Genomic DNA, 27,495 nt, shown 5'->3' with positions numbered 1-27,495 from the left:
AAAATTTTCAACAAGGATCCCATGCTGGGCCCAAACCAACTAGCAGTATTAGACTTCCCACAATAGCATTAGCCCGAGCATACATAGAACAAGATGTCTCTCAGTCTGGATTTGTCAGCAGAATTGAAGTGCAGGGGGTTGATTCGACAGACAACAGTTCCTTTGTAGCAGAAGGTTTTTCTATTGAGAATCGTAGAAATATGTTCGCCTCCAAGTCTTTTATTCCTCCTGTCAAGTCATTTTGACTCATTTTTGCCAACCATAGGGGTTCCAAATTGGTAGGGTGGTTCATGTGGGTAAGACAATATGGTTTTGAGACGTGACACTTGTCTCGAGGACCGACATCCTCTTCTGTGGAGGCTAACACAAGTGAGGGCAAAAAGTTTTCAGGATTGCTATGAAAGTGTGGAATGGCGAAATTGTTTAATAGGTCAGTGGGTGGACATTTAGTGTCAATAGAAAATTGTATGAAAACACGATCTGCACTGCCCGTTTCCCAAAATCGCCCATTTTGAGTTCGACAGATACAAACCAATGTACATAAGTATGTTATAATGAAATAGACATCTTAACCGACGGATGTTTTACGGAGATTTTGAACGTTTAACGTGTGTAAACACGTCCACTTTGCATCATATATATTAAAGAACATATCAGCCCGCATGTCACTGACTGCCATGTACATGTCTTGTGTAAGATCCTACTCTGAATATGTAGTCTTTACAACGTTCATTAACCTGACAAAACCACTACCATCAATTGTCAGAATACTACAGCTCCTAGTGTAAGTAATACCACTGGGGTGTTGGGTCCAATTGAATCCAACAAGAAGCGTGTCATTATTCAAGATATTGTATTCCTTCTCAGTCAGGTGTCTCAACTTGTTTCACACATGCTCTTCTGAATACACCATCGTCAATTACCCCATTCCCCAAGCCAGACATCTTTTGTCTTTGCTGACAAAAAGAACCTCCAATAGATTTTTAAATTATCTTTTCAAATGGGAATTGGTGTGTCTTATGTCGTCATTACAGGCAGGGAGGACATAATCCGTGGATTTGGATGTACCCCCAGGGGACACGCCCAGTCAGGTGGTTGATCCCTTACTATTTAGGTTTATTTATAGAACTACCAGAACAGGGTTTGTGCTCCGCTACACCAGATGAGGGCAGGGTTGATAGTGAACATCGTAATCTTGCAATTTAGGATCAGGGGATAACTTTGAAATTGGCAATCGTTTGATGTTTTCATTAATGGCTTGTGGAAGCTTAGTTCAAAGTTCTGTTGGTCGGGTGTATTTACGTATGTTTTAACGTTTGAAATTATCAATTGCAGAGTTTATTTATCACTTAAAAGTTAAGGGTACAGAGAGGTTTAAAACACTGGATACTGGAACTTTGTTTGAGACTTGGAAACTTTGACTTTAAATAAAACATCATAACTGGAAACAGTATACCAATATCGCCATCCGCTTGGTTTGTGAGGAATGTAGACTGTTTGAACTTTTCACAACAAGAGACGCATGGCCTGGTGGTGTTACAAGGTCATCATGGGCCTAAAAAGCAATTTCGACCGGTACCTGAATTCATTTGAGCTATTAGCAAAGTAGTTACTGTCGATAAGCATTGTGCGAGAGTCATCAGCCATTTTGGCAGATTGTATAGGAGTGAGGGTGACGGGCAGGGGCCTGGGGGTGACAATTGTGCCTTTGGAGTGGACTCCTGCTCTGCTCTCTCAGTGAATGGCCAGCGGGTATTATTGCTGGTACAGGCCCTGGCATTGCACTCTATAGGAGTGTTAGTGAATGTTGCCTTTATGTCTTACAGTGCAGATTTCTGTGTTGTAAACACTGACGTACCCTCTCCCCACACGGTGCCCCACTCCCCCGAGAAACCTTGCTTGTTAAATACTGTGTGTATTGACTGTCACCTTTGAAGTGTTAACAGTAAAGATTTGCCCATTCAGCTACGTTCACTGTATAAATGTATTATGAATTGCAATATTGCTTGTACTACCGACCCCTGAACCGAGGGTGCTACCGTACTAGAATAGCTTGCACTTCAACCGCGATCAGGCGTCCCATAGACCGAGACCATAATTGACAATGAAACCTATCGTAAGCAAACAGGTAAAGGAAAGCATATTCAACCAGATGAAAGTAATGGTAAGCTTTATTGTAGCACCTAGAATGTATAGCTTTTTCTTCATCGAGTAGAACTCTTTCTGTGTGAATTAATTACATCAATAACGAATATGTGATTACGACGTTGAGACGGCAGCGAGGTCAGACTGGCAAGGTCAGCAAAGTTGTGAATGTTACGTGTGAGTGAGTCTCTAAGTAAAGCATTTCAAGTGGGTGTTGAAAGTCCTTCATCATCCAACACTGGCTCCGTTTATTTTGATCGCGACTCGACCAAGCATGGCCGCCGTTGAGGCCACGCAAAGTAGAGCCGCTTACCTGTTTGGCGGACTGAACATCACGGCGGAATGTGGCGTGGAAACCTTCGCATGGCATCCAGCGGGTCTCTATGCCAACGTATTGTCATTCAAATAAACTCGCAGGGGGTTAGGGGGGTGAAGAAGACATTAAACTGGTCTACGAGGGCAAAATTACAACGGGGCTCCCATCACAGCGCTTTCAGTCGGGGCTTTTATTATGCTTGCCCCAGGCGAAATAAATGGCAGATATAAAAGATAGACCCGATGATAAATTGGGTTGTCGGTGGGAGCGAAGGCTTCTGCGCTGGTCGCATTTCTTTACCTCGAGCCATTTTGACACCTGATTTCAGGCCCTCGCCTTCTCTCGTTCCCCCGTTTTGGGATGGCTCGGAAAGGAGGAGATTGTTTATGATAAAACCCGAACCCTTTGTGTTGAACAAGGTGTAGCTTGAGGAAATACTCCACTCTGGTAACACTAGATCTGAAGCAGTGGTGTAAAGAACAAGCAGGATTAATTACGTAACTTAAGCTGGTATTTACTGCATCAGTAGGTACCTGTATTCACTAATTAAACAGGTCTTGCTAGTCGCTGTACGACACGCATACCTTCGTCCTGTTATAGAACGGTGGGTGGGTGTCTTAGGCACCACCCCGGGTAGATGTAGGGCACGGTTCAGGGTGAATTGTGGAATCTACAGATGTGTCCTCTCACAGCTGAGGGTGCCTCTCCACACCTGTAATGCGGACATAATTCAGATCAATAATCCCTTCTAATGCTAATGTCACTGAAGACATGCTGTCTCGAAACTTCATTGAAATACAACCTTTATAGTTTATGTATTCCAGTCTTTAAGATTTATGGTGTTATTGAAATTACGTGTTTCCGAAACCTGTTTACACATTTGTCCCAATGTTTGTAGACTAAATGAACCTACTTATAGATACATTATACCACTGATTCGTGATTCTGTGTTGTTTGCATTAGCAGAACCAATTGTTTAACCAAAATAATACCGACTGTTTGAGTCCACTCGTGTTCGGGCCGGTGCTGACCTGTCTCGGAGGTCAAAGCAACAAGTGGACAACTCCTGCAGTGCTTGCAACAATAACTGTTCAGTGACCATTAGCTTGTGCGTCGCTTACCCCAAGTAGTCATCACCCGTCCTACAGCATGATGGCCGCCCTTCCTTCACCCACCCATTGTCATACCTACTTCACTTGTCACCTTCCACATGACAAGACACACACACACACACAACCCCCATGCCCCCCTCCTCCCCCCAGTGTCCATCGTACTGTTGTCATGACAGTGTCATTGCCCTAGCAACAACGTCCTGACTATCCCTCCGAATTGACCTGCTCTGTTTGAAAGGTCCAAACACTTCAGTCGTAGCAGTTTACAATTCTTTAACCCCGATTACAATTAGTGTGTAAACAGCATCAAATTAATTAAGTATCTCCGACTCTGTTTGCTCTTAGGAATTAGATTGGATTAAGTTGAATGCCGATTGAACCCCGGTGTCATTAGTTTAATTATTGTTATTGTGATGTCAATGACGAATTCAGAGGGGTTATACATTACTTTCAACTTGTTTCACGTCTTTAACGACTGGGAATTCCAAGAAAGGATTAGACGTATCAAATCGGTGTCAATCTACCATTTCAGCTGCATTCCTAGGGTCTGAACAATACACATGACCCAGTTTTCTTATTCCCCGTGTCAGTTGAACAGATCTTCAGTGTAATATGAACATATTTTCAGTGTGATATGATCAATATACCATCACTGTCATATGAACATATCCCCCGTGTCATATGACATATCTTCAGTGTAATTATGATGGAGTGTTCTTTAACGCCGCACTCAGCAATATTCCAGCTATATGACGGTAGTGTAATATGAACATAATACCATCATTGTCATATGAACATGATGCCATCGATGTCATATGACCATATCCTCAATGTAATATGAACATAATACCATCATTGTCACATGAACATATCCTCAGCGTCATATAACATATCCTCAATGTAATATGAACATAATACCATCATTGTCACATGAACATGCCCCCCGTGTCATATGACATATCTTCAGTGTAATATGAACATAATACCATCATTGTCACATGAACATATCCTCAGCGTCATGTAACATATCCTCAATGTAATATGAACATAATACCATCATTGTCACATGAACATATCCTCAGCGTCATATAACATATCCTCAATGTAATATGAACATAATACCATCATTGTCACATGAACATGCCCCCCGTGTCATATGACATATCTTCTGTGTAATATTAACATAATACCATCATTGTCACATGAACATATCCTCTGCGTCATATAAACATATCTTCAATGTAATATGAACATAATACCATCATTGTCACAAGAACATGCCTCCCGTGTCATATGACATGTCTTCAGTGTAATATGAACATAATACCATCATTGTCACATGAACATATCCTCTGCGTCATATAAACATATCTTCAGTGTAATATGAACATACATGTAGTACCATCATTGTCACATGAACATATCCTCAGTGTGATATTGACATATCTGCAGTGTTATATCTTCCAAGAAAGGATTAGACGTATCAAATCGGTGTCAATCTACAGTTTCAGCTGCATTTCCAGGGTCTGAACAATATACATGACCCAGTTTCCTTATTCCCCGTGTCATGTGAACAGATCTTCAGTGTAATATGAACATATTTTCATTGTCATATGAACATATCTTCGGTGTAATATGAACATAATACCATCATTGTCATATGGACATTTCCTCAGCGTCATATGAACATAATACAATCAATGTCATATGAACATATCCTCAATGTAATATGAACCTAATGCCATCATTGTCATATGAACATATCCCCCGTGTCATATAACATATCTTCAGTGTAATATGAACATAATACCATCATTGTCATATGAACATATCCCCCGTGTCGTATAACATATCTTCAGTGTAATATGAACATAATACCATCATTGTCATATGAACATTTCCCCCGTGTCATATGACATATCTTCAGTGGAATATTAACATAATAATAATATGATAGTATAGACCTTCCACCATCGCTTCCTTGTACTGACATTATCCAATGTTGTATCACGAGACGGTTAATGGAAATATGTGGTTGTTAAGTTTCGAATACTGTGTTCTGTTTTTTTTGGATGTGTTGTTACCAATAACCGATTTACAGTGTTCCTCACAAACTGGTTCCTTCCTATCCAATTTTAAAACCAAATTTGGTATTTTTTATCTTACTACATATGCAATGAATGACACTCTAGAACATTCCATATGAACATTCCAAATACTTGACTTACAGCATTGCGTTCATGACACTATCTTTCTTGAGAGACAAATCCGGAGAAATAATCTAAGAATGTCAGTCATTGCTATGATTTAGATGAGAATAGTGTTAGTGCAGCTGTCGGAGTGTGATTCATGATGAGATCGGTAAACGATGTATCAGTCAGGGACTATATGTAATCGTATTTCCGCTTCGATGTCAGTTGCATGTTGCATGGTTCGAAATATACAACGATTAATCATAGTGTGAAACATCTATTCACGTCAGCGTACATGGCTTGTTCATAGCCTGTAATTACCACATGTAGCAGCTTGGGGAGTCTTACAATCCCTATTTTGTTTTGTTTTGTTTTTCTATTTCCTTTAATTATCTAAACGATAGAATATCGATATCTGTGATCATATTCTGACATGCTGTCACTGCTGGACCTACGATGTCATTGCACGAAACAATGGTCCCTGACTGTCAAAGCATTTGCAGTGTCATATTTTTTTACTCTTCACATACAGTAAAGTACGGTTATAAAGGGACTACTAATTTTAGTTCGTTATAACCGTAGTTCGTTATAAGCATATATACAGCATAACTACAAATAGTCGGGACCAAAACAGTAAGTTCGTTATATCCGTAAGTTCGTTATAAGCGTGTTCGTTATAACCGTAGTTTACTGTATATATAAATATAAATATAGATGAATTTAAATAACATATTGTTTCAATCGAAAAGTTAAGGTCCTTGTTTTAGTTTTCAACCTTTATTCTTGTATCATAAATTGGTAAATTGACATCGAAAACATTCTTCATGTGAGTCATGGTCCTATGATAATTTTATAATTATATTGCATGAATAGGGTTTGCCATTTAAATTGGTTGAGGACTGACTCCGGTAAACATTGATTCTATGTCACAGACACAGTGTGACAACTTGTCATTTTCACACTTGTGTATGTCAGTATACAGCGACAGGCCGTATCCATTTATGTTCGTAGAATATAACATGTATAGCATTCCATCATCACAGGACATAGGACTGAATATGATGTGCGGAACAAGTTTGCATACATCACGTACAAAGCCCATAACGCCTCGTTGTATTTCTTGACTTCCTTGTGGAGGAAAGTGTTTAATGTTTCAGTCGAGGAGATTCTGACTTGTTTGTAGTCGATATGCATTCAACTGCATTTAGTGAATACATACATATGTCATTGGTGTAGTATTATTTGTTGAGGGTTACTTGAGTCGTATCGTAATGGACATATCTTACAACAACAAGCTGTCCGATTCGGGTGATATATGAGGTAAACTGTGTGTTTATGGTATAGGACTATGTGTAACATACAAAAAGGTATTTACTGTCTCTTTCTTGCTTGAATATTTAAGTTTTGTGCCACGGGCTAAGACCTAAGAATGCGAGGCGATGTATTCGTTTACAGAAAGAAGAAGAATCTATTTGGTATTTGAAAGCCATTTTATGTTGAAAATGATGACCGTCGAATTCCTCTTTTGATGACAAAGGATGATCACTCAAGCGGACACAACAACACTTGACAGGGATCGACCTTACCTACAGATTGCAGAATCGTATTGAAAATAGGTTCTTGGGCAATTACAGCTGACAAAGACCGCTCCTCTACAGTTTCAAAACACATTTGTACACCACCAGAGTTTTATCAACTAGCCAAAATAGTTTCCATTCTCTTGAAACAAACCCAGGGCACAGCAAGGTTTGTGCTAGGCAGTCCATTATTTGGAGATTTTATAGAGGCCGAATAAATAGGTTCGTGTGCTGTATTTTATGTAACTGTTTAGTCAGCGGTGTAGGAAGTACAGACTTTGTTGTATCCCCCACCTTGTGAAGGAGACTCACACCCCGGCTACATCTGTAGACCTGTGAATGACTTTCTTGTCGTATGATAAGACCATATCGTACCTCTGACTACAGGATTTCTTCTTACTAATTAAATACGTGTGGTCTTAACCCGTGAAAGTGTGTGAAGAATAGAACCAAAATGTTAACTTGGACATTTGCACGGTCGTAATTTAGAATAATGTAGGAACCATATACCTGTGAAATGTCTTAGTTTCAGAGGGATCAATACTTCTACTAAAACTCCCATGTGTTCACTGTCGTTATGAAAGGCATTTGTCTAATATCAATATGAAAACAGTTGGACTTAAAGTATGTTGGTGTGTAAGATAAGACGAATAACAGTCCTGTTTCCGTGTACGTAAATTGTATGTCAGACGGAGAGGCGCACCGCCGCTTGATTAATGGGTAGTTCCCTTTTTCCACACAGACAACATTTATTGTAGGCTGTAGAAGTCCGCTGTAGATTATGCTTGTGATTTGGCGCTGGTGTCGGTAATGACGTCCTGCCTGGGACCGATACATCACCAGATAGAACGCTGTCCTCTGTTCGTACCTGGCGGGACTCCTTTGATGCCTAATCAGCGGTTTAATGTTCATTCACCAAAATATATCCCCCCTCTCCCACACACCCGTTTATACCACCTGGATAGACCTTCCCGGTGTGAGGAAAGACGGTACTGGATTTGACATAATGGCGTTGTTTTGAAGGATTTTGACAACAGTGTGCATCTGTAACCTTTTACAGCTGTGTGCATCTGTATCTTTTATTGATGAAAAGACGTGTCATTTCATTATTATAGAATTCTCAAAGTTTTTATATGAAATTAAACATATCCTAAACAACTTGTGGTAATATTACCAATATTTCTCACTGTATATAGGCTTAAATTTGTTGTTTATGTTGTTATTAAATTATTTAATTATATAATCTTGATGTTTTGAGAATCTTCGGATTTGTCTGAAGGAAATAAAGGCATTCGTTCATTCATTCATTCTGTAAGATTTGACAACAGTGTGTATCTGTAAGATTTGACAACAGTGTGTATCTGTAACATTTTACAACAGTATGTATCTGTAACATTTGACAACAGTGTGTATTTGTAACATTTGACAACATTGTGTATCTGTAAGATTTGACAGCAGTGTGTATCTGTAACATTTGACAACAGTTTGTTTTTGTAACATTTGACAACAGTGTGTATCTTTAAGATTTAGCAAAAGTATGCATCTGTAAGATTTGAGAACAGTGTGTATCTGTAAGATTTGAGAACAGTGTGTATCTGTAAGATTTGACAACGGCGTGTATCTGTAGGATTTGAGAACAGTGTGTATCTCTAAGATTTGACACTAATATGTATCTATAAGATTTGACAGCAGAATGTATCTGTAACATTTGACAACAGTGTGTATCTGTAAGATTTGAGAACAGCGTGCATCTGTAACATTTGACAACAGTGTGTATCTGTAAGATTTGAGATCAGCGTGCATCTGTAACATTTGACAACAGTGTGTATCTATAAGATTTGACAACAGTGTGTATTTGTAACATTTGACAACAGTTTGTATCTGTAACATTTGACAACAGTGTGTATCTGTAACATTTGACAACAGTTGTTTTTGTAACATTTGACAACAGTGTGTATCTTTAAGATTTAGCAAAAGTATGCATCTGTAAGATTTGAGAGCAGTGTGTATCTATAAGGTTTGGCGACAATATGTATCTATAAGATTTGACAGCAGTATGTATCTTTAACATTTGACAACAGTGTGTAGCTGTAAGATTTGACAACAGTTTGTATCTGTAAGATTTGAGAACAATGTGTTTTTGAAAGATTAGACAACAATATGTACCTGAAAGTTAATCTTGATGTTTTTGTAACACTTGACAACAGTGTGTATCTGTAAGATTAAGCAAAAGTATGCATCTGTAAGATTTGAGAACAGTGTGTATCTGTAAGATTTGAGAACAGCGTGTATCTGTCAGATTTGACAGCAGTGTGTATCTATAAGATTTGACAACAGTGTGTATCTGTAACATTTGACAACAGTGTGTATCTATAAGATTTGACAACAGCGTGTATGTAGGATTTGACAACAGTGTGCATCTGTAAGATTTGACAACAGTGTGTATCTGTAACATTTGACAACATTGTTTATCTATAAGATTTGACAACAGTGTGTATCTGTAAGATTTGACACAGTGTGTATCTAGAAGATTTGAGAACAGTGTGTATCTGTAAGATTTGACAACAGCGTGTATGTAGGATTTGAGAACAGTGTGTATCTCTAAGATCTGACAACAGTGTGTATCTGTAAGATTTGAGAACAGTGTGTATCTCTAAGATTTGACAGCAGTATGTATCTATAAGATTTGACAACAGTGTGTATCTGTAAGATTTGAGACAGTGTGTATCTATAAGATTTGAGAACAGTGTGTATCTGTAAGATTTGACAACAGCGTGTATGTAGGATTTGAGAACAGTGTGCATCTCTAAGATCTGACAACAGTGTGTATCTGTAAGATTTGAGAACAATGTGTATCTCTAAGATTTGACAGCAGTATGTATCTGTTACATTTGACAACAGTGTGTATCTGTAAGATTTGAGAACGGTGTGTATCTGTAAGATTTGACAACAGTGTGTATCTGTAAGATTTGAGAACGGTGTGTATCTGTAAGATTTGAGAACAGTGTGTATCTCTAAGATTTGACAGCAGTATGTATCTGTAACATTTGAGAACAGCGTGTATCTGTAACATTTGAGAATAGCGTGTATCTGTAAGATTTGACAACAGTGTGTATCTGTAAGATTTGACAACAGTGTGTATCTGTACGATTTGGCAACAATATGTATTTATAAGATTTGACAGCAGTATGTATCTATAAGATTTGACAGCAGTATGTATCTGTTACATTTGACAACAGTGTGTATCTGTAAGATTTGACAACAGTATGTATCTGTTACATTTGACAACAGTGTGTATCTATAAGATTTGAGAACGGTGTGTATCTGTAAGATTTGACAACAGTGTGTATCTGTAAGATTTGAGAACAGTGTGTATCTGTAAGATTTGACAACAGTAGGTATCTGTAACATTTGACAACAGTGTGTATCTATAAGATTTGACAACAGTGTGTATCTGTAAGATTTGACAACAGTATGTATCTGTAACATTTGACAACAGTGTGTATCTGTAAGATTTGACAACAGTAGGTATCTGTAACATTTGACAACAGTGTGTATCTATAAGATTTGACAGCAGTAGGTATCTGTAACATTTGACAACAGTGTGTATCTATAAGATTTGACAGCAGTATGTAATAATAATGTTTTTCTATACGTTTATGACAGTGTATAGTTAGAAGGTTGGTGTAGCCAAGGGGTTAATAGTTCGCTCGTCAAACCGAAGGCACGGGTTCGATGCCCCGCATGGGCGCAATATGGGAAGTGTATTTCTGGTGTACCCTGCTTTCAAATAGCTGGAATATGCAAAAGGAGGCATGACACCCTATTCACTCACTCATGACGAATTCCCGATTAACCTCGATCTCGAGTTGCATTAGTCTTAACGCTGAAATACTGCCGCGCCATTGCCCTTAGTAAGTTAGTGCCTTTGTGCTTTTCTCAGGTCATGCAGTGGTGTTGTGAAAAGATGTATGCCCAAGCTATCAGGAACTGCTGGTCCTGGGTTCGAATCTCACGACAAAGTATTTTGTTAAAAGTGGCGTTAATCCCCTGCGCAACTCAGTTATTCAGATACAGTAATACTATACATGTACGCACCTGCAAAATCATGTTAACGTAAGCACTTAATGATGAAAGATATTAAATTCCCGCGAAATTCCGGCTTATGTGCATATGGACCAGCTAATGGTAACTTTACCTCTGTCAACGAGGAAAACAGTTTCTTCCTCACATTGATTGCGACCGTCGGGGAAGTTTTTTTGTTCTCCATAAAATTTCGATCCGAATTTTGAAATCAGATATCCAAGCGCACGACCTTTCATATAAATCATTTGAGTCATGTGAATATCGTGTATAGATGCCGGGTCGTGTTGCAGGGACTGCCCATACATCACGTCAACAGACAGTGGCAGTAGTGCAATTGACACATGTAGATTTCCGTGTGTCGTGTCAGTCAGGTCAAAGCATCTGGTGTGATCGACAAGATGTTAGCTGTACATGTGCGACAAGGGTGAGACAGGGATGATGTGTCGCTCTGTGCTTGTTCTTTCTTCCAACGTTCTAAAGTGTGATGTAGGTCCGTGTTCTTACTCTCCACGACGGTTTAAATGTTAGGTTACGTTGCAGTCCATTGCCAAGTATGCGGCAGAGATTTCTTATGAATCATGGAAAGGGATTTGTCGCTTTATTTATATATGATTTCGAATATTTTTTTCGCGCAATTAATAACGATTACATAAGGAAATGCAACTGCCTTCTACACGATTACCTTTACAAACACATATGTTTTCAGTTCCATTAGGTATATTGCATAGTGGTGTCATTGTAATCATTCGCAATCAATATGACAACATATTATTAATGACGTAACCATTAGCAACGCCCATCCATTTGATTTGCTGGATTCCGTCTCAGGTTTTGCATGTCATTGAAACGCGGGAGTGCGGGACCAGCTTGCTTGCAGTGACAGTACGGAAACACCTGTGGCCAAATAAAGTTATATACATCGATCCGCCATCTTTGATATACAGCTAACCTTTGACCTTGACCTAAAAGTCCCGCCTGCGGTCAGGTATTTGATCGGACTAAATCAATATCCGTTTGGCATGATTGCCTATGGCCTATGTCTCATATCGTGTTTGTTTGGAAAACAGGGAAATGCTCCGTAGAATTATTTAAGGAGATTTTTACATGAGGGAAATGCCTAAACTGTATTCTTTGTTCTAGATATGCAGTGGACCAAGGTTACTACCCAAGACAACGGTGAGTGACTGGCTGTTTCAGCGTATATTGTAGAAGTTTTATCACTCACGATTTCGCTTGTCTTCTTTTTAACTATTTTCAAGTTCTTCCTAATACCTCTTCTTTGGACATTGTGAATGGTAGGTTGTATCGTGTTTGCATTGAGTATTGGCTTTTTTAATAGTGTAAGTTCATTTCACAAACCATCTGTTTAGTTGACGCTTATTCATTCCCGGCCATACAGCTGCCCAAACATCGCACACCTATCTCCCCTGGCGGATCACTTATTCAAAATTCGTTTGAAGCTGTCATGTGTTTACGTAACAAGTCATGTGTTTAGGTTACAAAGTAAATGGGACCATAAAATTTTGCTCAGAACCCAGATTAAAGTTATGATGAATAATATTTAAAATGAATTCAAAATATCAACACAGCGGCACACTTGTGAAAACACATTAAAGTAAAGCAATGTCACTTTTCAGTGGGATATTTCAGACAAAGTAGTAATAGTCCCAGCAAGGGGTAAGAGCAGATAACTCTCATGTCACATACCCTCGAGTTATTTCTGCCAGTGCCTCCACTTCTCGGCTTGGGAGCAAAGCAGGTGTCCCTTCAAAAACACCAATTTCAATTCGCATTCTTTAAATCATCTCGACAGGCTTATAAAAGGACAAGTCTGGTGATCCCCTGGGGCTTCTGAAGCAATATTTGGACATTGTTTTGTCCTTGGAGGCTTAAGTTGGTCTTAAGCAGCTGATGTTCTTTGATCGGTGTCTTTCAAAAAGTACTGAGCTCACTAACAGGTAGATAAACGCGCAACATATACACGTTTACACCTGATCTCCAAATATACAATAACCAGGCGAGGAATGTCCATTGTATCTCTGCTTTGCAGGTGTCCAGCATTGTGAGACACGATTTACTGTGTGAAGAAATATGATATTGAGTGTAGTGTTATCCATGTCGATTTTAAAATCGATTTTTTTTTTTTTGTATTTGAAATCCATCATAATTCATCTATTTCCGAACTGGTGGTAGCATCTTTTTTAACACGGAGCTCCCCCCGTCTGGTTAACCGTGAACGTATATTGAACAATGAACACGTTCAAACACAAAACACTTTGTTTATCAAATGTAGAAAGTTTTCTTTGTCACTTTCTGTTTCTCTCTGAATGAGTAGAATATTGTGGTGAAGGAAGTGAACATTGATTTCATGTAGATACCCTGGACGTATGGGAGTTCCGCGCTGGTGTAGCAGAGGGTGTTTTAACAAGTAGGGCATGACATATGAAACAGTAGTGGAGTTCACATGTCTTTGATATATATATATATACGACTTGTCAGTTGTCTGTCTCCACACTACAGACCGTGACAAGGTTCACTGAGGCGTCCGCCGTCGAGGCTGAGTGGGTCCTGATGTAAACACCTGGCCAGTCTCTAGGTCATGGAATACTCTTGTGTTCGTCTCATACAATATTTCTGTCAAATGGTTTTCATGATTCTCTAAAAGTCAATTAAAAAATGAATCATAAAGTTTGACAACGTTTAGAAGCCGTGGCATCTGAAGAGCCGTATGTCAACCTGGTTGTTGTAAACAACAGTGGACTTGTACAGTAGAGGATGGGTCTGTCTTTTCTATTTTCACTTTCATAAAGGAGTATATAATTCTCGTTAGGGTTGCTGCACCTGAGTTAAATGACGGTCAGATTATACCCTTTAAGACATTCTCCAGGGCCACTCCGTACAGGTTTTTGTTGACGACATATTTCCTGTCTTAGAAATGTTTGGTAGGTTTGGTTTAGAGGTTGGAAACAAAAAACACGGCCATCAACCTGCGGGGAGCGATGCTTATAGGCTATGGGATTTTACGTCTGTGTCAAGTGTCCGCGGAATATCCGGCTCATGAAGGTTGATAGAGCTTTGTGATGCTCCGCCCACTCCAAGTGTGTTTACTTCATAGGAGAAATGTATGACGCATCTGTGTCTAAGGATGGCGTCCTGTGGGAGTGGTTGGATATGTCATATTCGGCCCGACAGAAAGTCTTTATGAAATTATATAATCACAAACATGACATGTAGAAGAAGGCTTTGTTCCGCATCTGCATCCGCCGAGTAAGGTGTATAATGCTTATTCAAACTGTAACAGAAGACCAAGAACTAAGAAAACGTATTCAACATTTGTGATTTTTTCTAGAAAATTCACCTGTCTTCTTTTAAATATTACTCACAATGCTATGGATAATTAAATCCTGGTTCAAGTTATGTCGTCAGCAGAAGCTCGAATTTCAGTCCATGACAGGTTTCGGGATAACTGAATGATTAAGGCATACATATAATGTATATTTGTAACTAGCCATCAGTTTCCGCTGACAGCAGTCCCACGCCGTATTCGACCTGACCCGCGTTTGTTATGGGGGAGACGAGAATGGGATGCTATCAACTACCTGTTCAAGTATAACATTACATGAACGCCACAGGTAGATGGAATGGTTCTCCATGACTTGGCACATTCTTAAACATAGGAGGACTGAACATATAGCCCAGCATAACTGCCCGTATTGCGTAGGGAGAAGCTATCAGGTTACACACATGGGTTATCTACGCAATAAATCACCTCCAAAATGCATAAGAATTACATATCGTCTGTCGGTACTATTAACTCCGTCTTGAATCTAGAATCCAGGTTTTAATTCGGATCTTGGTGGGGGTATATTGTCTCATTTTTCCCCACACAGTTTAGAATTGATTACGTTTCAAGGAGAATCATAAGCAGTACACATGCGTCAAAAACATGAGAGATGTTTGTGCAACCCACACTTCACTGTGCCTATTGTAGGATGACTAAATAATTTTCTTCAGCAAAAGGAAGTCTATGAAAACACTGCTAGTAAGTACACATTCAGATTTGATTCCTTGTGCAGTGCCATTGAGTTTGTGATTAATGTGAGTGTAGGTGAGTACATGTTAAGTGACAAGTTAAGGCTACATATTTATGGAAATCACTCATAATGTACAGGCGTTTATGTATGGCGTGGACTTTGTAGACAGAGGTGAGGTCGTTCATTGAACAATTTACCTGGAGAAGGTTTCTTGTGATTCTGTCCTAATTGATGTTTGCCACCATAAGGAATTTATAACGATTTTATCTGAAACAGGTGTCAAGCCTTTGATGTGGGAGGCAGAATGAACCATATGTTTTAGGGCTACCTTCAACGCATTTCCCGGGACAATATTACATTTTCCATAAGCGATATTTTGCCCGTGAACGACCCCCTTCCCTTTGTGTCATTGTTGGACTAAAATGGAAATGATGATAACGCGGGATGCCACTTTCAGTAGATCCCAGCTCGATGTTTGACACGAGCATGTGATAATGTCTCGGCTCGACTCTTGGTCCAGCGTTTGATGTACTACAGTTTATTGTTCTGAGAAAACACGTGACATTGGCAACTATCTCTTTCAAGTTGACGAGATGGCGACTGATAGTAGCTTAGTGTATGGGAGCAATGCGCTAGGGTAGATGATAGAAGGTTTGGTTGTTGAGAGGATGAGGGGCACTGTGCTAGGGTAGATGATAGAAGGTTTGATAGTTGAGAGTATGAGGGGCACTGTGCTAGGGCAGATGATAGAAGGTTTGGTAGTTGGGAGTATGAGGGGCACTGCGCCAGGGTAGATGATAGTAGGTTTGGTAGTTGAGTGTATGAGGGGCACTAGGATAGTGGTAGATGATAGAATGTTTGGTAGGTGAGTGTATGAGGGGCACTAGGATAGTGGTAGATGATAGAATTTTTGGTAGGTGAGTGTATGAGGGGCACTAGGATAGTGGTAGATGATAGAATGTTTGGTAGTTGGGTGTAAGGGAAGCACTGTACTGGTGGTAGATTATAGAATGTTTGGTAGTTGGGAGTATGAGGGGCACTGCGCCAGGGTAGATGATAGAAGGTTTGGTAGGTGAGTGTATTAGGGGCACTAGGATAGTGGTAGATGATAGAATGTTTGGTAGGTGAGTGTATGAGGGGCACTAGGATAGTGGTAGATGATAGAATGTTTGGTAGTTGGGTGTAAGGGAAGCACTGTACTGGTGGTAGATTATAGAATGTTTGGTAGTTGGGAGTATGAGGGGCACTGCGCAAGGGTAGATGATAGAAAGTTTGGTAGTTGGGAGTATGAGGGGCACTGCGCCTGGGTAGACGATAGAATGTTTGGTAGGTGGGTGTATGAGGGGCACAAGGATAGTGGTAGATGATAGAATGTTTGGTAGGTGAGTGTATGAGGGGCACTAGGATAGTGGTAGATGATAGAATGTTTGGTAGTTGGGAGTATGAGGGGCACTGCGCCAGTGGTAGATGATAGAAGGTTTGGTAGTTGAGAGTATGAGGGGCACTGTGCTAGGGTAGATGATAGAAGGTTTGGTAGTTGAGAGTATAAGGGGCACTGTGCTAGGGTAGATGACAGAAGGTTTGGTAGTTGAGAGTATTAGGGGCACTGCGCCAGTGGTAGATGATAGAAGGTTTGGTAGTTGAGAGTATAAGGGGCACTGTGCTAGGGTAGATGACAGAAGGTTTGGTAGTTGAGAGTATTAGGGGCACTGCGCCAGTGGTAGATGATAGAAGGTTTGGTTGTTGAGAGGATGAGGGGCACTGCGCTAGGGTAGATGATAGAAGGTTTGATAGTTGAGAGTATGAGGGGCACTGCGCTAGGGTAGATGATAGAAGGTTTGGTAGGTGAGTGTATGAGGGGCACTAGGATAGTAGTAGATGATAGAATGTTTGGTAGGTGAGTGTATGAGGGGCACTGGGATAGTGGTAGATGATAGAATGTTTGGTAGGTGAGTGTATGAGGGGCACTAGGATAGTGGTAGATGATAGAAGGTTTGATAGTTGAGAGTATGAGGGGCACTGTGCTAGGGTAGATGATAGAATGTTTGATAGTTGAGACTATGAGGTGCACTGCGCCAGTGGTACATGATAGAAGGTTTGGTTGTTGAGAGGATGAGGGGCACTGTGCTAGGGTAGATGATAGAAGGTTTGATAGTTGAGAGTTTGAGGGGCACTGTGCTAGGGCAGATGATAGAAAGTTTGGTAGTTGGGAGTATGAGGGGCACTGCGCCAGAGTAGATGATAGAATGTTTGGTAGGTGAGTGTATTAGGGGCACTAGGATAGTGGTAGATGATAGAATGTTTGATCGTTGGGTGTAAGGGAAGCACTGTACTTGTGGTAGATGATAGAAGGTTGGGTAGATGATAGAAGGTTTGGTAGGTGAGAGTATGAGGGGCACTGGGATAGTAGTAGATGATAGAATGTTTGGTAGTTGGGTGTAAGGGAAGCACTGTACTGGTGGTAGATGATAGAAGGTTGGGTAGATGATAGAAGGTTTGGTAGGTGAGTGTATGAGGGGCACTGTGCTAGGGCAGATGATATAAGGTTTGGTAGTTGGGAGTATGAGGGGCACTGCGCCTGGGTAGATGATAGAATGTTTGGTAGGTGAGAGTATGAGGGGCACTAGGATAGTGGTATTTGATAGAATGTTTGGTAGGTGAGTGTATGAGGGGCAGTAGGATAGTGGTAGATGATAGAATGTTTGGTAGTTGGGAGTAAAGGAAGCACTGTGCTTGTGGTAGATGATAGAAGGTTTGGTAGGTGAGTGTATGAGGGGCACTGGGATAGTGGTAGATGATAGAATGTTTGGTAGTTGGGAGTATGAGAGGCACTGCGCCAGGGTAGATGATAGAATGTTTGGTAGGTGAGTGTATGAGGGGCACTAGGATAGTGGTAGATGATAGAATGTTTGGTAGGTGAGTGTATGAGGGGCACTAGGATAGTGGTAGATGATAGAATGTTTGGTAGTTGGGAGTAAAGGAAGCACTGTGCTGGTGGTAGATGATAGAATGTTTGGTAGGTGAGTGTATGAGGGGCACTGGGATAGTGGTAGATGATAGAATGTTTGGTAGTTGGGAGTAAGGGAAGCACTGTGCTGGTGGTAGATGATAGAAGGTTGGTAGGTAAGTGTATGAGTATGTTCAGAGACACGACAGTGTCCGCTGGTTGTTGGTACGTCTTCGCGCCCACCTTAAGGGAACACTTCCAAAGTCAGGATAAACAAACCTAACCAACAGCCCTTAAAATCTATTTTTGAAAATGTTGACATGCTCAAAGAGATTTTCAGACAGAAAGGAACAGAAATAATAGTCCCACTGTATAATGTTTATCTAAACCCAGCACAACAGCACATCGTGTTTAGACTGTCACCCTCGCCACCGTGGTGTCGCTCTTACTCCAAGAATAACATCCGGGTAAACTCGATGACGTCACTCTCTTTGGGGGTGTTTTATTGGTCAGTGAATGAATTTTGTGTGAAGTTAAAATGGCTTGTGTGGTATACACATATAGAAAGTCGTAACTCGTCGGGTTAGAAACGACCGTGTGAATGTCAACCTATGATGGATTCAAAATACACGCAAAATATAGACGACACATTCAATACAGTACTGTTCAAAACATATGTCCATTTCATCCGTAACCGTTTGGATGTTTGTTTTGGCAAGAAGTGTATTTCTGAACTGCAAGCGTTGATGTTGAGTCTCACACGCAGGGGGTGATATATCCTCACATTAACGTCGAGAGTGTTAACATCCCTTCCATCTGTTTCGTAACGCCATTCGTTGGATAGAAAACGCAAAATTTTACAAGACAAGCTATCTCCCCTTTTAAGCTTCTGACGCTGTAACCTCCAGCCAAACAGTTATGTGGCATTTTCTCGTGTTTGTCTCCGCGCCGAATGTTCAGCTATTGTTTCTACTACTCAGATGGACTCAATAAACCTCCACTGCCTTACACCAGCGTAATGTGTCCTTTCACAGAACGTCATAACACGCTGGCTTCTTCTTCACACCAACCAGTATTTGCACGTGCATCGTTTTGCCACCATGGCCGCTTCTTGTTTCCATCACGGCACCATAGTGTTCGTGAAGGCATTACAATGAAGTGTCACGTGACAAACAATACTCGCTCACGTGATCTAAAGAGACCAAGATCTGTGCTATGATTGCCGGACAATGAAGAACTGTATGCCCATATTCTCTTGTCCCGCTGTCTAATTAGGGCTGATAGAGTCGAGACTATTAAAGCTTCCGACCAAGTCGTGCCCGACTCCAGGCTGCCGAGTAGTGTGTAGACAGAAGATGACGTTATGACACTAAATGCCCATAATTTACGTGATGACCCGCGGAGCCTCGTTTGGAAGTTTCTATTCTTTTGTGGCGAAAATCGAGATTCACTGACAATATTTGATAAAGTTAGCAGGTCAATATCCCCCTCCCTTTTTGGCTAATTTTCAAATTTATTTCATTTCTGTTAATTCTCTTGAGACAACTCAGTACCAGTCCGAATCGGTTATTTACAAGAGATTCCTCTTGCCATGTACACCTGTTTTGTTGTGGGTACACGTGTGAGCGTATGTGTATAAACCGCATGTCTTGCCAACTCTAATACCTGGCATATAGCGCCCGGACACGGTGTGTGTCTGTGTCTGTGTCTGTCTGTCTGTCTGTCTGTGTCTATGTGTCTGTGCCTGTGCCTGTCTGTGTCTGTGCCTGTCTGTGTCTGTGTCTGTCTGTGTCACCTGACAGATCTTATTTCATCCTTCTTATTTGCCATTCAGGGAATCTATATTTCTATCAACAAAATGCAAATCAGGGTGACCTCAGTGTTTTATGAGTGTTACCTTTATTACAAACATATTCAGGTACACATGTGCCTGTATCATCCGGTCAGAATGTAACGCCCTGGAAAAAATGATCCCGGGAAACTTGTTTGAAGTTAAACACTTTTCAGTTATGTTTCGAATTTTTTTAATGGATGTTGTTTTAACTGCAGTGTTGTATAAGCTATGAGAATACTGTAGTGTTTGCTTTTAGGCTGGATCCAACATTTGCTCTCATTGGTCAGTATGTTACGGGACAAGTTAAGTCAATACTAGTTGTCTCCCTTGGACTGCTGGCGCCAAGCTAATGTTTGTATTGTAATTATCGATTGTGGTCAGATATGGCTTTAATATTTTATAAGACAGCGTCTTAAGCAATGTACTTAAGCCTTCAATGTCGTTGTGGAAATGTAACAAAGCTCTCGTGGTGACGGAATCACGCATGGCTAGCAGCCAACGCATTTCAACTCACCCCTTTTGTCCCGAACAGCTTTCCATACATCTGGACTCTTCTGCTTCCCGTGTATCTGTTCGGTAATTTTGAACATTTAAATTTATGACTTGGAAATTATGAGATGATCTCAAATTAAATAACAAATAGGCAGGCGAGTTAAAAACTCATTGTTAAAAACAATGGCACGTTATAACTGTCCCAGCCTGGGTAATTGCAAATGTCGCTAATCTGGATCATGGATCTAGAAATTGTACAAATGTTACGATTATTATCTTATCATTCATTTTGAATTATATTTGAATAATTGCGTACAATATTGTTGTTGACATTCCTTGCAACTGTAACCTTGAAAAAAATATAACTGAAATATATATAAAAAATTGTATATATTATTATATACATTGTCGGAAAAGACTCAAATTATATACATAATAGTCAGTCCTTGGTCATCTGCCAATCAGTTGTTGGTCAATCAAGGTCCTGTGTCATCATCGGGCGTTGGTCGGCCAATCATGCATTAGTTCCCAAGTAGAATTGATTTTCTTGACACTCTCATACGTGACAGGGTTTGTCCATTTATTACTCAGAACAACACCAAATGAAGTACTCATGTAAATGTTCCAATATATCCTATTTGCACGCTGACATCTCCTGTGACATGTATAACCACAAGCGTAAATATACTGACAGAAATGGACAGGGAGATGTTTACACGGTCTTGCTTCGATGCATTTTTACAGAGTTGTATATTTACTGATGTTGTTGCGTGTATATTTCAAGAGATGTTATTAATGGCTCACTTATATGTGTATTGAAAGCTGTTTGTTTCTGTTTTATTGCATATATACAGATGAACATGCTTACGTTTGGGATATGCCTTTGGTGAGGTCCATGTGTCATGTTCACCTGTGTTCTGTGTGAGATACTTTCGTTACAGATATAGCACTGATGGATGTCCTTCTGTCATACAGAAGAATTAACAACATTGATACATTCTTAATATTATTTTTTAGATGTTTTGTCATATAAACCAACTATTGATGTGTAATTCAAATATTGCTAGAATATTGTGTACTCTTTATTTATTTTATTTATTAAAAATATTTTGTCATACTGTTAACCACAGCTCTTTATTCTAGCATTGTATTAACTTTCCTCAAGAAATGATATATTCGTGATAAAAAATCAGATAATTTCATTCCAATGTGTAATATCTTAGAACAAAATCATTATGATCGAAAACTGACTTCGGAGTTTAATTTTTAAAGAAACGTCTATGAGATTAATAATTTCCATAGAAAATCTCCGAGGATAAGCTCCTTATCTGTGTAGGATTTTGAACGTGATATATAATTCAAATTTAACTACCCGATAAGTACATATATAGCGGCCACATTGCGTGGAGGAGGGGTGCTTATCTGCATGGAAGGCCCTATGTCGGCTTGGGAGTGAATGGGATGTCAGTGGCAATCGACGTTCTTACAGATAACAGTTTATAATATTTTTAAATTTTCATAACACTCATCTAATATTTTGCCATTACGTAGAGGAATATTGTCTAAATGTAACGCTCGTGTCGAGACTGTGGGAACGTCGGTGGTAGTATAGCGCTCTCGGCCAATCGGTCTGATAGCTCGAGTGAATATCTAATTGTATCTGTCTTGGAATACGGCTTGCGTATCGTCTTGCAAAATGTTGATATCTTCACATCTCAATTTAAATATGACAATTGCACGCTGAAACTTCCTCTGTGTTATCTTGCCGCACAGCTCGGCTTCTGTTTCTTTAAGTGTCTTTAATGGTTTAAAGCTTTTATTTCCAGAAAATGTGAATCTCTGATAAGAACCAGAAACACTAATCGCAACTGCCAGCTCATTAGAATTGTTTCAGAGTAAAAACAACAACTAAAATGACCGACGGAGGCTGAATGCCTGCATCTCCAATGCATCTCTGTGTGGATAAATATATAAATATATATGTATATAAAAGACATTAATCACTTTCTCTGCGTACGTTACCGTAATTCATCATTCCTAAGTGTCAATAACTGACCGTTTTGTGGACAGTTAAACACTGACCACCACGCACAACTAAGCGCCCGCGACCGATCGTGCTCTTCAAAGCGGTGACTTGCTTCCTCCAAAGCGTTGCGTGAGAATTTAGGGGGCGGGGCTTACAGCTCTAGGTTAGGAGGCGGGGCGCACTGTTTTATAAGCCAGCCTCCATAAGGCGGTGCGTATTTTCGGTCACGCCCATTTACACATGAAATGAGCATCAGCTGCCTCGTAGAGTGGGATAGAGAGAGAGCGCTCACGCTAAACCTCTCTTGCTACTAACAAGACCAGCTGAAGTGCTATAAGGCAGTTGACAGTTCGTTCTCGTTCTCGGCTGAATGGACCATATCTGTCTTGGCCGCTTTCTTTTTATGTGTTTTAACAGGTCTTAAAATCAACATAGAAATATTCAATGCACTTTTTAACATTTGTAGTCTGATGAAAAAATAATTGCACCTGCAATTTTCACGAGAAATTTAAGTTGATATCTTCTTGATCTAGGGAGATTTACATGACATTAGTGAATGGATATTTTTTGAGAGGCGACATCAGTAAACATGAATGTTCCTATTTGTTCTTTGAAAGATTAATTCCGACAGAAATGTTTCGTTAAAAAGTCATGTTTTGGCAGGTTATAAAAAAGCAACTACAACTGTCATATGCGTATGAACACAATGTACACATTTTGCACACGTGTCTGGATGAACCGAAATTGCCTATACACAAGTTCGAGCAAAAAACAACAACAGTATATCTAACCGTATACTTGTGATTAAAATCAAGAAAGGGACAATCTTGTCACTTTTACGAAATCTATTACAAACAGCCTGTCCGTCACTGCTGTGGAAAGAACAGAAAAACTCTGTATTCAGCTGTTATCCCCACATAAGGAGATCCAGCAGATACGAGATCTGTGTTTTTTATTTAATTCTCGATGTTGCTGGGGTTAGATATACGATAACAGCCCAAGGCGAGATTGTCCCCATCACAAGTCGGGTTATGGCAAGGCCATATGGAATACCGGTTAGAATTCTCCCGGATATTTTATAGATAGGCATATTCGTCAATTTATGGTCTCATCTGTCGGTATATAGATAACTAGCACGTGCGCTGTTTATTTATATCTCTCGGTATTTATGCGTGTGTGCCTTTTTGTATGATCACCTCTCATTTTCAGAGTGGCAATTTCCCTCAGGAACCCCAGCGATGAAAAGCGAATATAATTGCAAGCCGCTCGTAATTTTCTTAGCACCTAGTCATATCGCTTTGAAACCTCATCAAATTGTCGTCAACTAGGTGTATATGTCGCTCTGTGATCCCGTGACGTTCTGTGTACGTTTCACATGTGTAATTTACAAGAGCTCTGCCGCATCCTATTTCAATATAACCAAACACACACGCTTTTGCGGGGATATTAGACTGGTATGTCACTAAAACTCCCGTTGCATATCGAGTATAAATCTTCTCGCAAGGCACTTATTTCGGTAGACGTTTAGATTTAATTAAAATATTGTCAAAACATGATGGGACATAGAGATGATGATTTGACCTATAGACGCTTTCGGATGGGATTTCCGTCGGCTTTCTCCGTTTAAAATATTTGATTATTTACATAAACAGAATCCTTGTCATGATATGTGGCCTACGGCCTGGTATTAATTAAACATCCTATTTACGTTTCTAAACGAAAATATTACCATATCTATTCATGTTGTGAATATTGGTTTCGAACCACAAAGCAATGTATTTGGATAACAATACAATGCTCATAGTTCCGTGCCTCTGCTTATTTTGGCAGCGAAGCGAGTGACATTGAAAGTACGCCATGTTGAAGTGCTGGGAGAGGTTTTTTTATCATTCATTGAATCTCATTAAAAGCGAATAAGCATATATAACAAAACCCAGCTGATTGAAATATACAAAGAGTTGAAATACATACCAAAACATTATCACGCGCCTTTTGAAAAGTTTGTACTCGATGGGACTTCGATCTGGGTTTTACAAAATAACTGAAGAGATGGAAACGAACCGCGACAAAATGTTCATTTCTCACTGACTGGAACCGATGGTTTTTCTTCATAGCGTAGACTATCTCTAAAGCGATTTTTGACAAAATACATGAATACGTATTAGAGGTTGAATAAACATTCTGAAATATGAACGATGAAAAAACAAAAAAACATGAACATCGATTAAGCTAAACGAACATGTTTCGTTGGCCACGTTTTCCATTATGGTACATTACAGCACAGTCAGGCATGGGTTTTTGAGGGGAGGGGGAGGGGGGGTTGGGGGAAGGGTTTGGGGTTAGAGAGGTATGTTTTCCCCTCCAACAAATACTTAATCTCTATTGTCACTAACCGCTTAATATTTTATTATGCTTCAGACGTAAATACGTTTTATTAAATAATTACACCAATAACAATTGAACGTAAAACAACCTCAAGCTCATGGGAAAATCAACTATTTTACAACTTTACTGAAAATAATAAAAATATCTAGCATGGGAAATCCTCTTTCAAGGAGGAAACTTAATTACAAGAACTATCTATGCGAATGTAGGCTTTCTCACGGTACCTCCACGGTAACTACACGGTTGTAATTAAGAAAACTATAATGGGGTGTTGCAATATTAATTAGCCTTTGGTGTTTGTCATATTAGTTGTATTTATCAAGAACAATACACCTGGATTTGGACAAATATCATAGTTGGAAGCAACCCGCCTCCCTCCATGCTCCTCACTATACAAGAACGTGGCCCTTGTGTTCTGTTCGGCTTTTCATGGTGTGTTGATTGTTGTAGATAATACATGTTCACACTCAAGCAGGTTTGCATAATCAACGAAAATGAGGAAAATGAAGAAGTTGGTCCAGTGGGGAGGAATACGTTATGTCGCATTCACATTCTGCAAGGGTATTGTCCAACTTCCAATTGAAGTGCGCGTCCCGTGTTGAAGTTTTATATTGACGCGTTTATTGATAGTTATACTCAACAAAAAGCCTTACTGGTGGGTCCTACGTTAGAAATAAAATGGGAAAGTGTGTTTTGGAAAATGTCATTTTAATTTGAAAGATACCAAGGGTTCATGAGAATGCAGCCTGAGAAGAATAACACTACGGTTGTTCGCGACAAGAATGCATGATATTTTCTGTTCCATCTGTAAAAAAAAAACCTTGCTAAAACGCAACGGTATATTGGTCAGTATTAAACCAAATATTTACTTATGTTTTAAGCAGAGAACTGTGAAAGGAAATTGCAACCTACATTAATCTCTTCTGTCATGTCAAATACTTTCCATATTAAGTTACATTCTTTGTCGATTTTCCCATATATGCAAGTTTATATTTTTCAATCAATACACATTTTATTATATTGACAGTGGTATCGAATGTGGATAACGGCCACGTGACCGCTTCTCAAGGGTACAAATTAGATTTGACTTTATAACAGAAGTAGGCAAAATATTGTGCATAATATGTATATTGGAATATAAGATTTGGGAAATACAATCGTCAGTATTTCTGTTGTGTGAAGTGTTTATGTTTGGAATAAAATGGCTTATTTACACACCCACGACGCTGTGAATGAGCGTTAAAAACGTCAGTTGGCCTGTATACGTGGGAACAGTGTAAAATATACCCGACATTCAATTCAATACAAGGGCGGTTAAGTGTTCCGTGTGGCCGAGTTTAATCCGGATATGCGCCGCAAGATTTCATCACCATCGTTTGAATGCTAGAGTAAAACAACTGTCAAGATTGATTTAACTAAGGTGAACATTTAACCCGCCACATCTACAAATCTAGGGAGAAATTGGACGCAGGAACGAGAGAAAAGAGGTGATAAAAACGGGGAATGGGATTTAATCTGGAGCGCCACCAAGCATGGCTCATTCGGTTGTCTCCGGGGTCACGTCCGAGCTCGGATCTCGGCCCGGACCGCACTGGGGCATTGTCGCCGGGGAGTTGTTCTGATTAGGTTGGCATTTCAACTGTCTGTTAATTTCCTTCTTATTTGTCCTCGAGTTTTCTACACCGTATCCAAACTCCGACGTGTCCCTCCATGCCCACTACAAGAAAGACCGCGAGCCGAAAATGTTGATGGGGAGAATAATGCAATTTTTCAGCCCAGTGGCGCGATGCATAGACTTATCTGGCCCGCCAAATGAACAGGGCCCTTTATTGAAGAACTCCGTTTTGCAGTTGCGCCGAAACCTCGCTCACGCTACGCTAAACCTAATTAAAGCGAATACAAGTTTATTAATGCTTTCTCCATGCTAATTATTTCGTCAAATGAAAACTTTTCGAGCATTGCGATAAATTTGCTCCTCAGCGAACTCCCCATGTCGCAAGCCTCGATCGTCAGGGAAAAATTATCCCGTCACACTTTTACTCCAAACGCTGAATTTATTTTGTGAGGGTAATCACGTGACACCTCATAACGCTTTTCTCTGAGTAGCAAATGCTATGATATAGATGATGAAAATCTACAATGCAGAATGTGAAAGAAACAGACTGAAAGCAATTTTCTTTTACCTGATAGCGTTGTTGATGTTTGAAGATATGACTTCATGGCAATTATGGAAAAGTAATGTAACCTTGGATAATTACATTGTAATATTTTATGTCTGTGCCGTGCGTATATCGGAAAACATTTTTTCTCCAAACCAAATTGAATTTTTATTATTTTTCCTATATATAC

At 39.8% G+C, this 27,495-nt stretch overlaps 1 protein-coding gene across 11 annotated transcripts in view; it reads left to right on the top strand.

The window, feature by feature from the left end:
• Positions 1–27,495, top strand: part of LOC124113711 (paired box protein Pax-2a-like) — a 95,987-nt gene that overhangs the window by 14,626 nt on the left and 53,866 nt on the right. For all 11 annotated transcript variants that reach the window (XM_048387122.1, XM_048387123.1, XM_048387120.1 and 8 more), the window contains one exon: positions 12,569–12,604. In XM_048387122.1, coding sequence (XP_048243079.1) covers positions 12,569–12,604 — 36 coding nt within the window. The remainder of the gene's footprint in view (positions 1–12,568; positions 12,605–27,495) is intronic.

Source organism: Haliotis rufescens, unplaced genomic scaffold, assembly GCF_023055435.1.
Source record: "Haliotis rufescens isolate VD_foot unplaced genomic scaffold, xgHalRufe1.0.p SCAF_66, whole genome shotgun sequence".
NCBI classification, from domain to species: Eukaryota; Metazoa; Mollusca; class Gastropoda; order Lepetellida; family Haliotidae; genus Haliotis; species Haliotis rufescens.
This window is presented reverse-complemented; position numbering and strand designations above follow the sequence as displayed.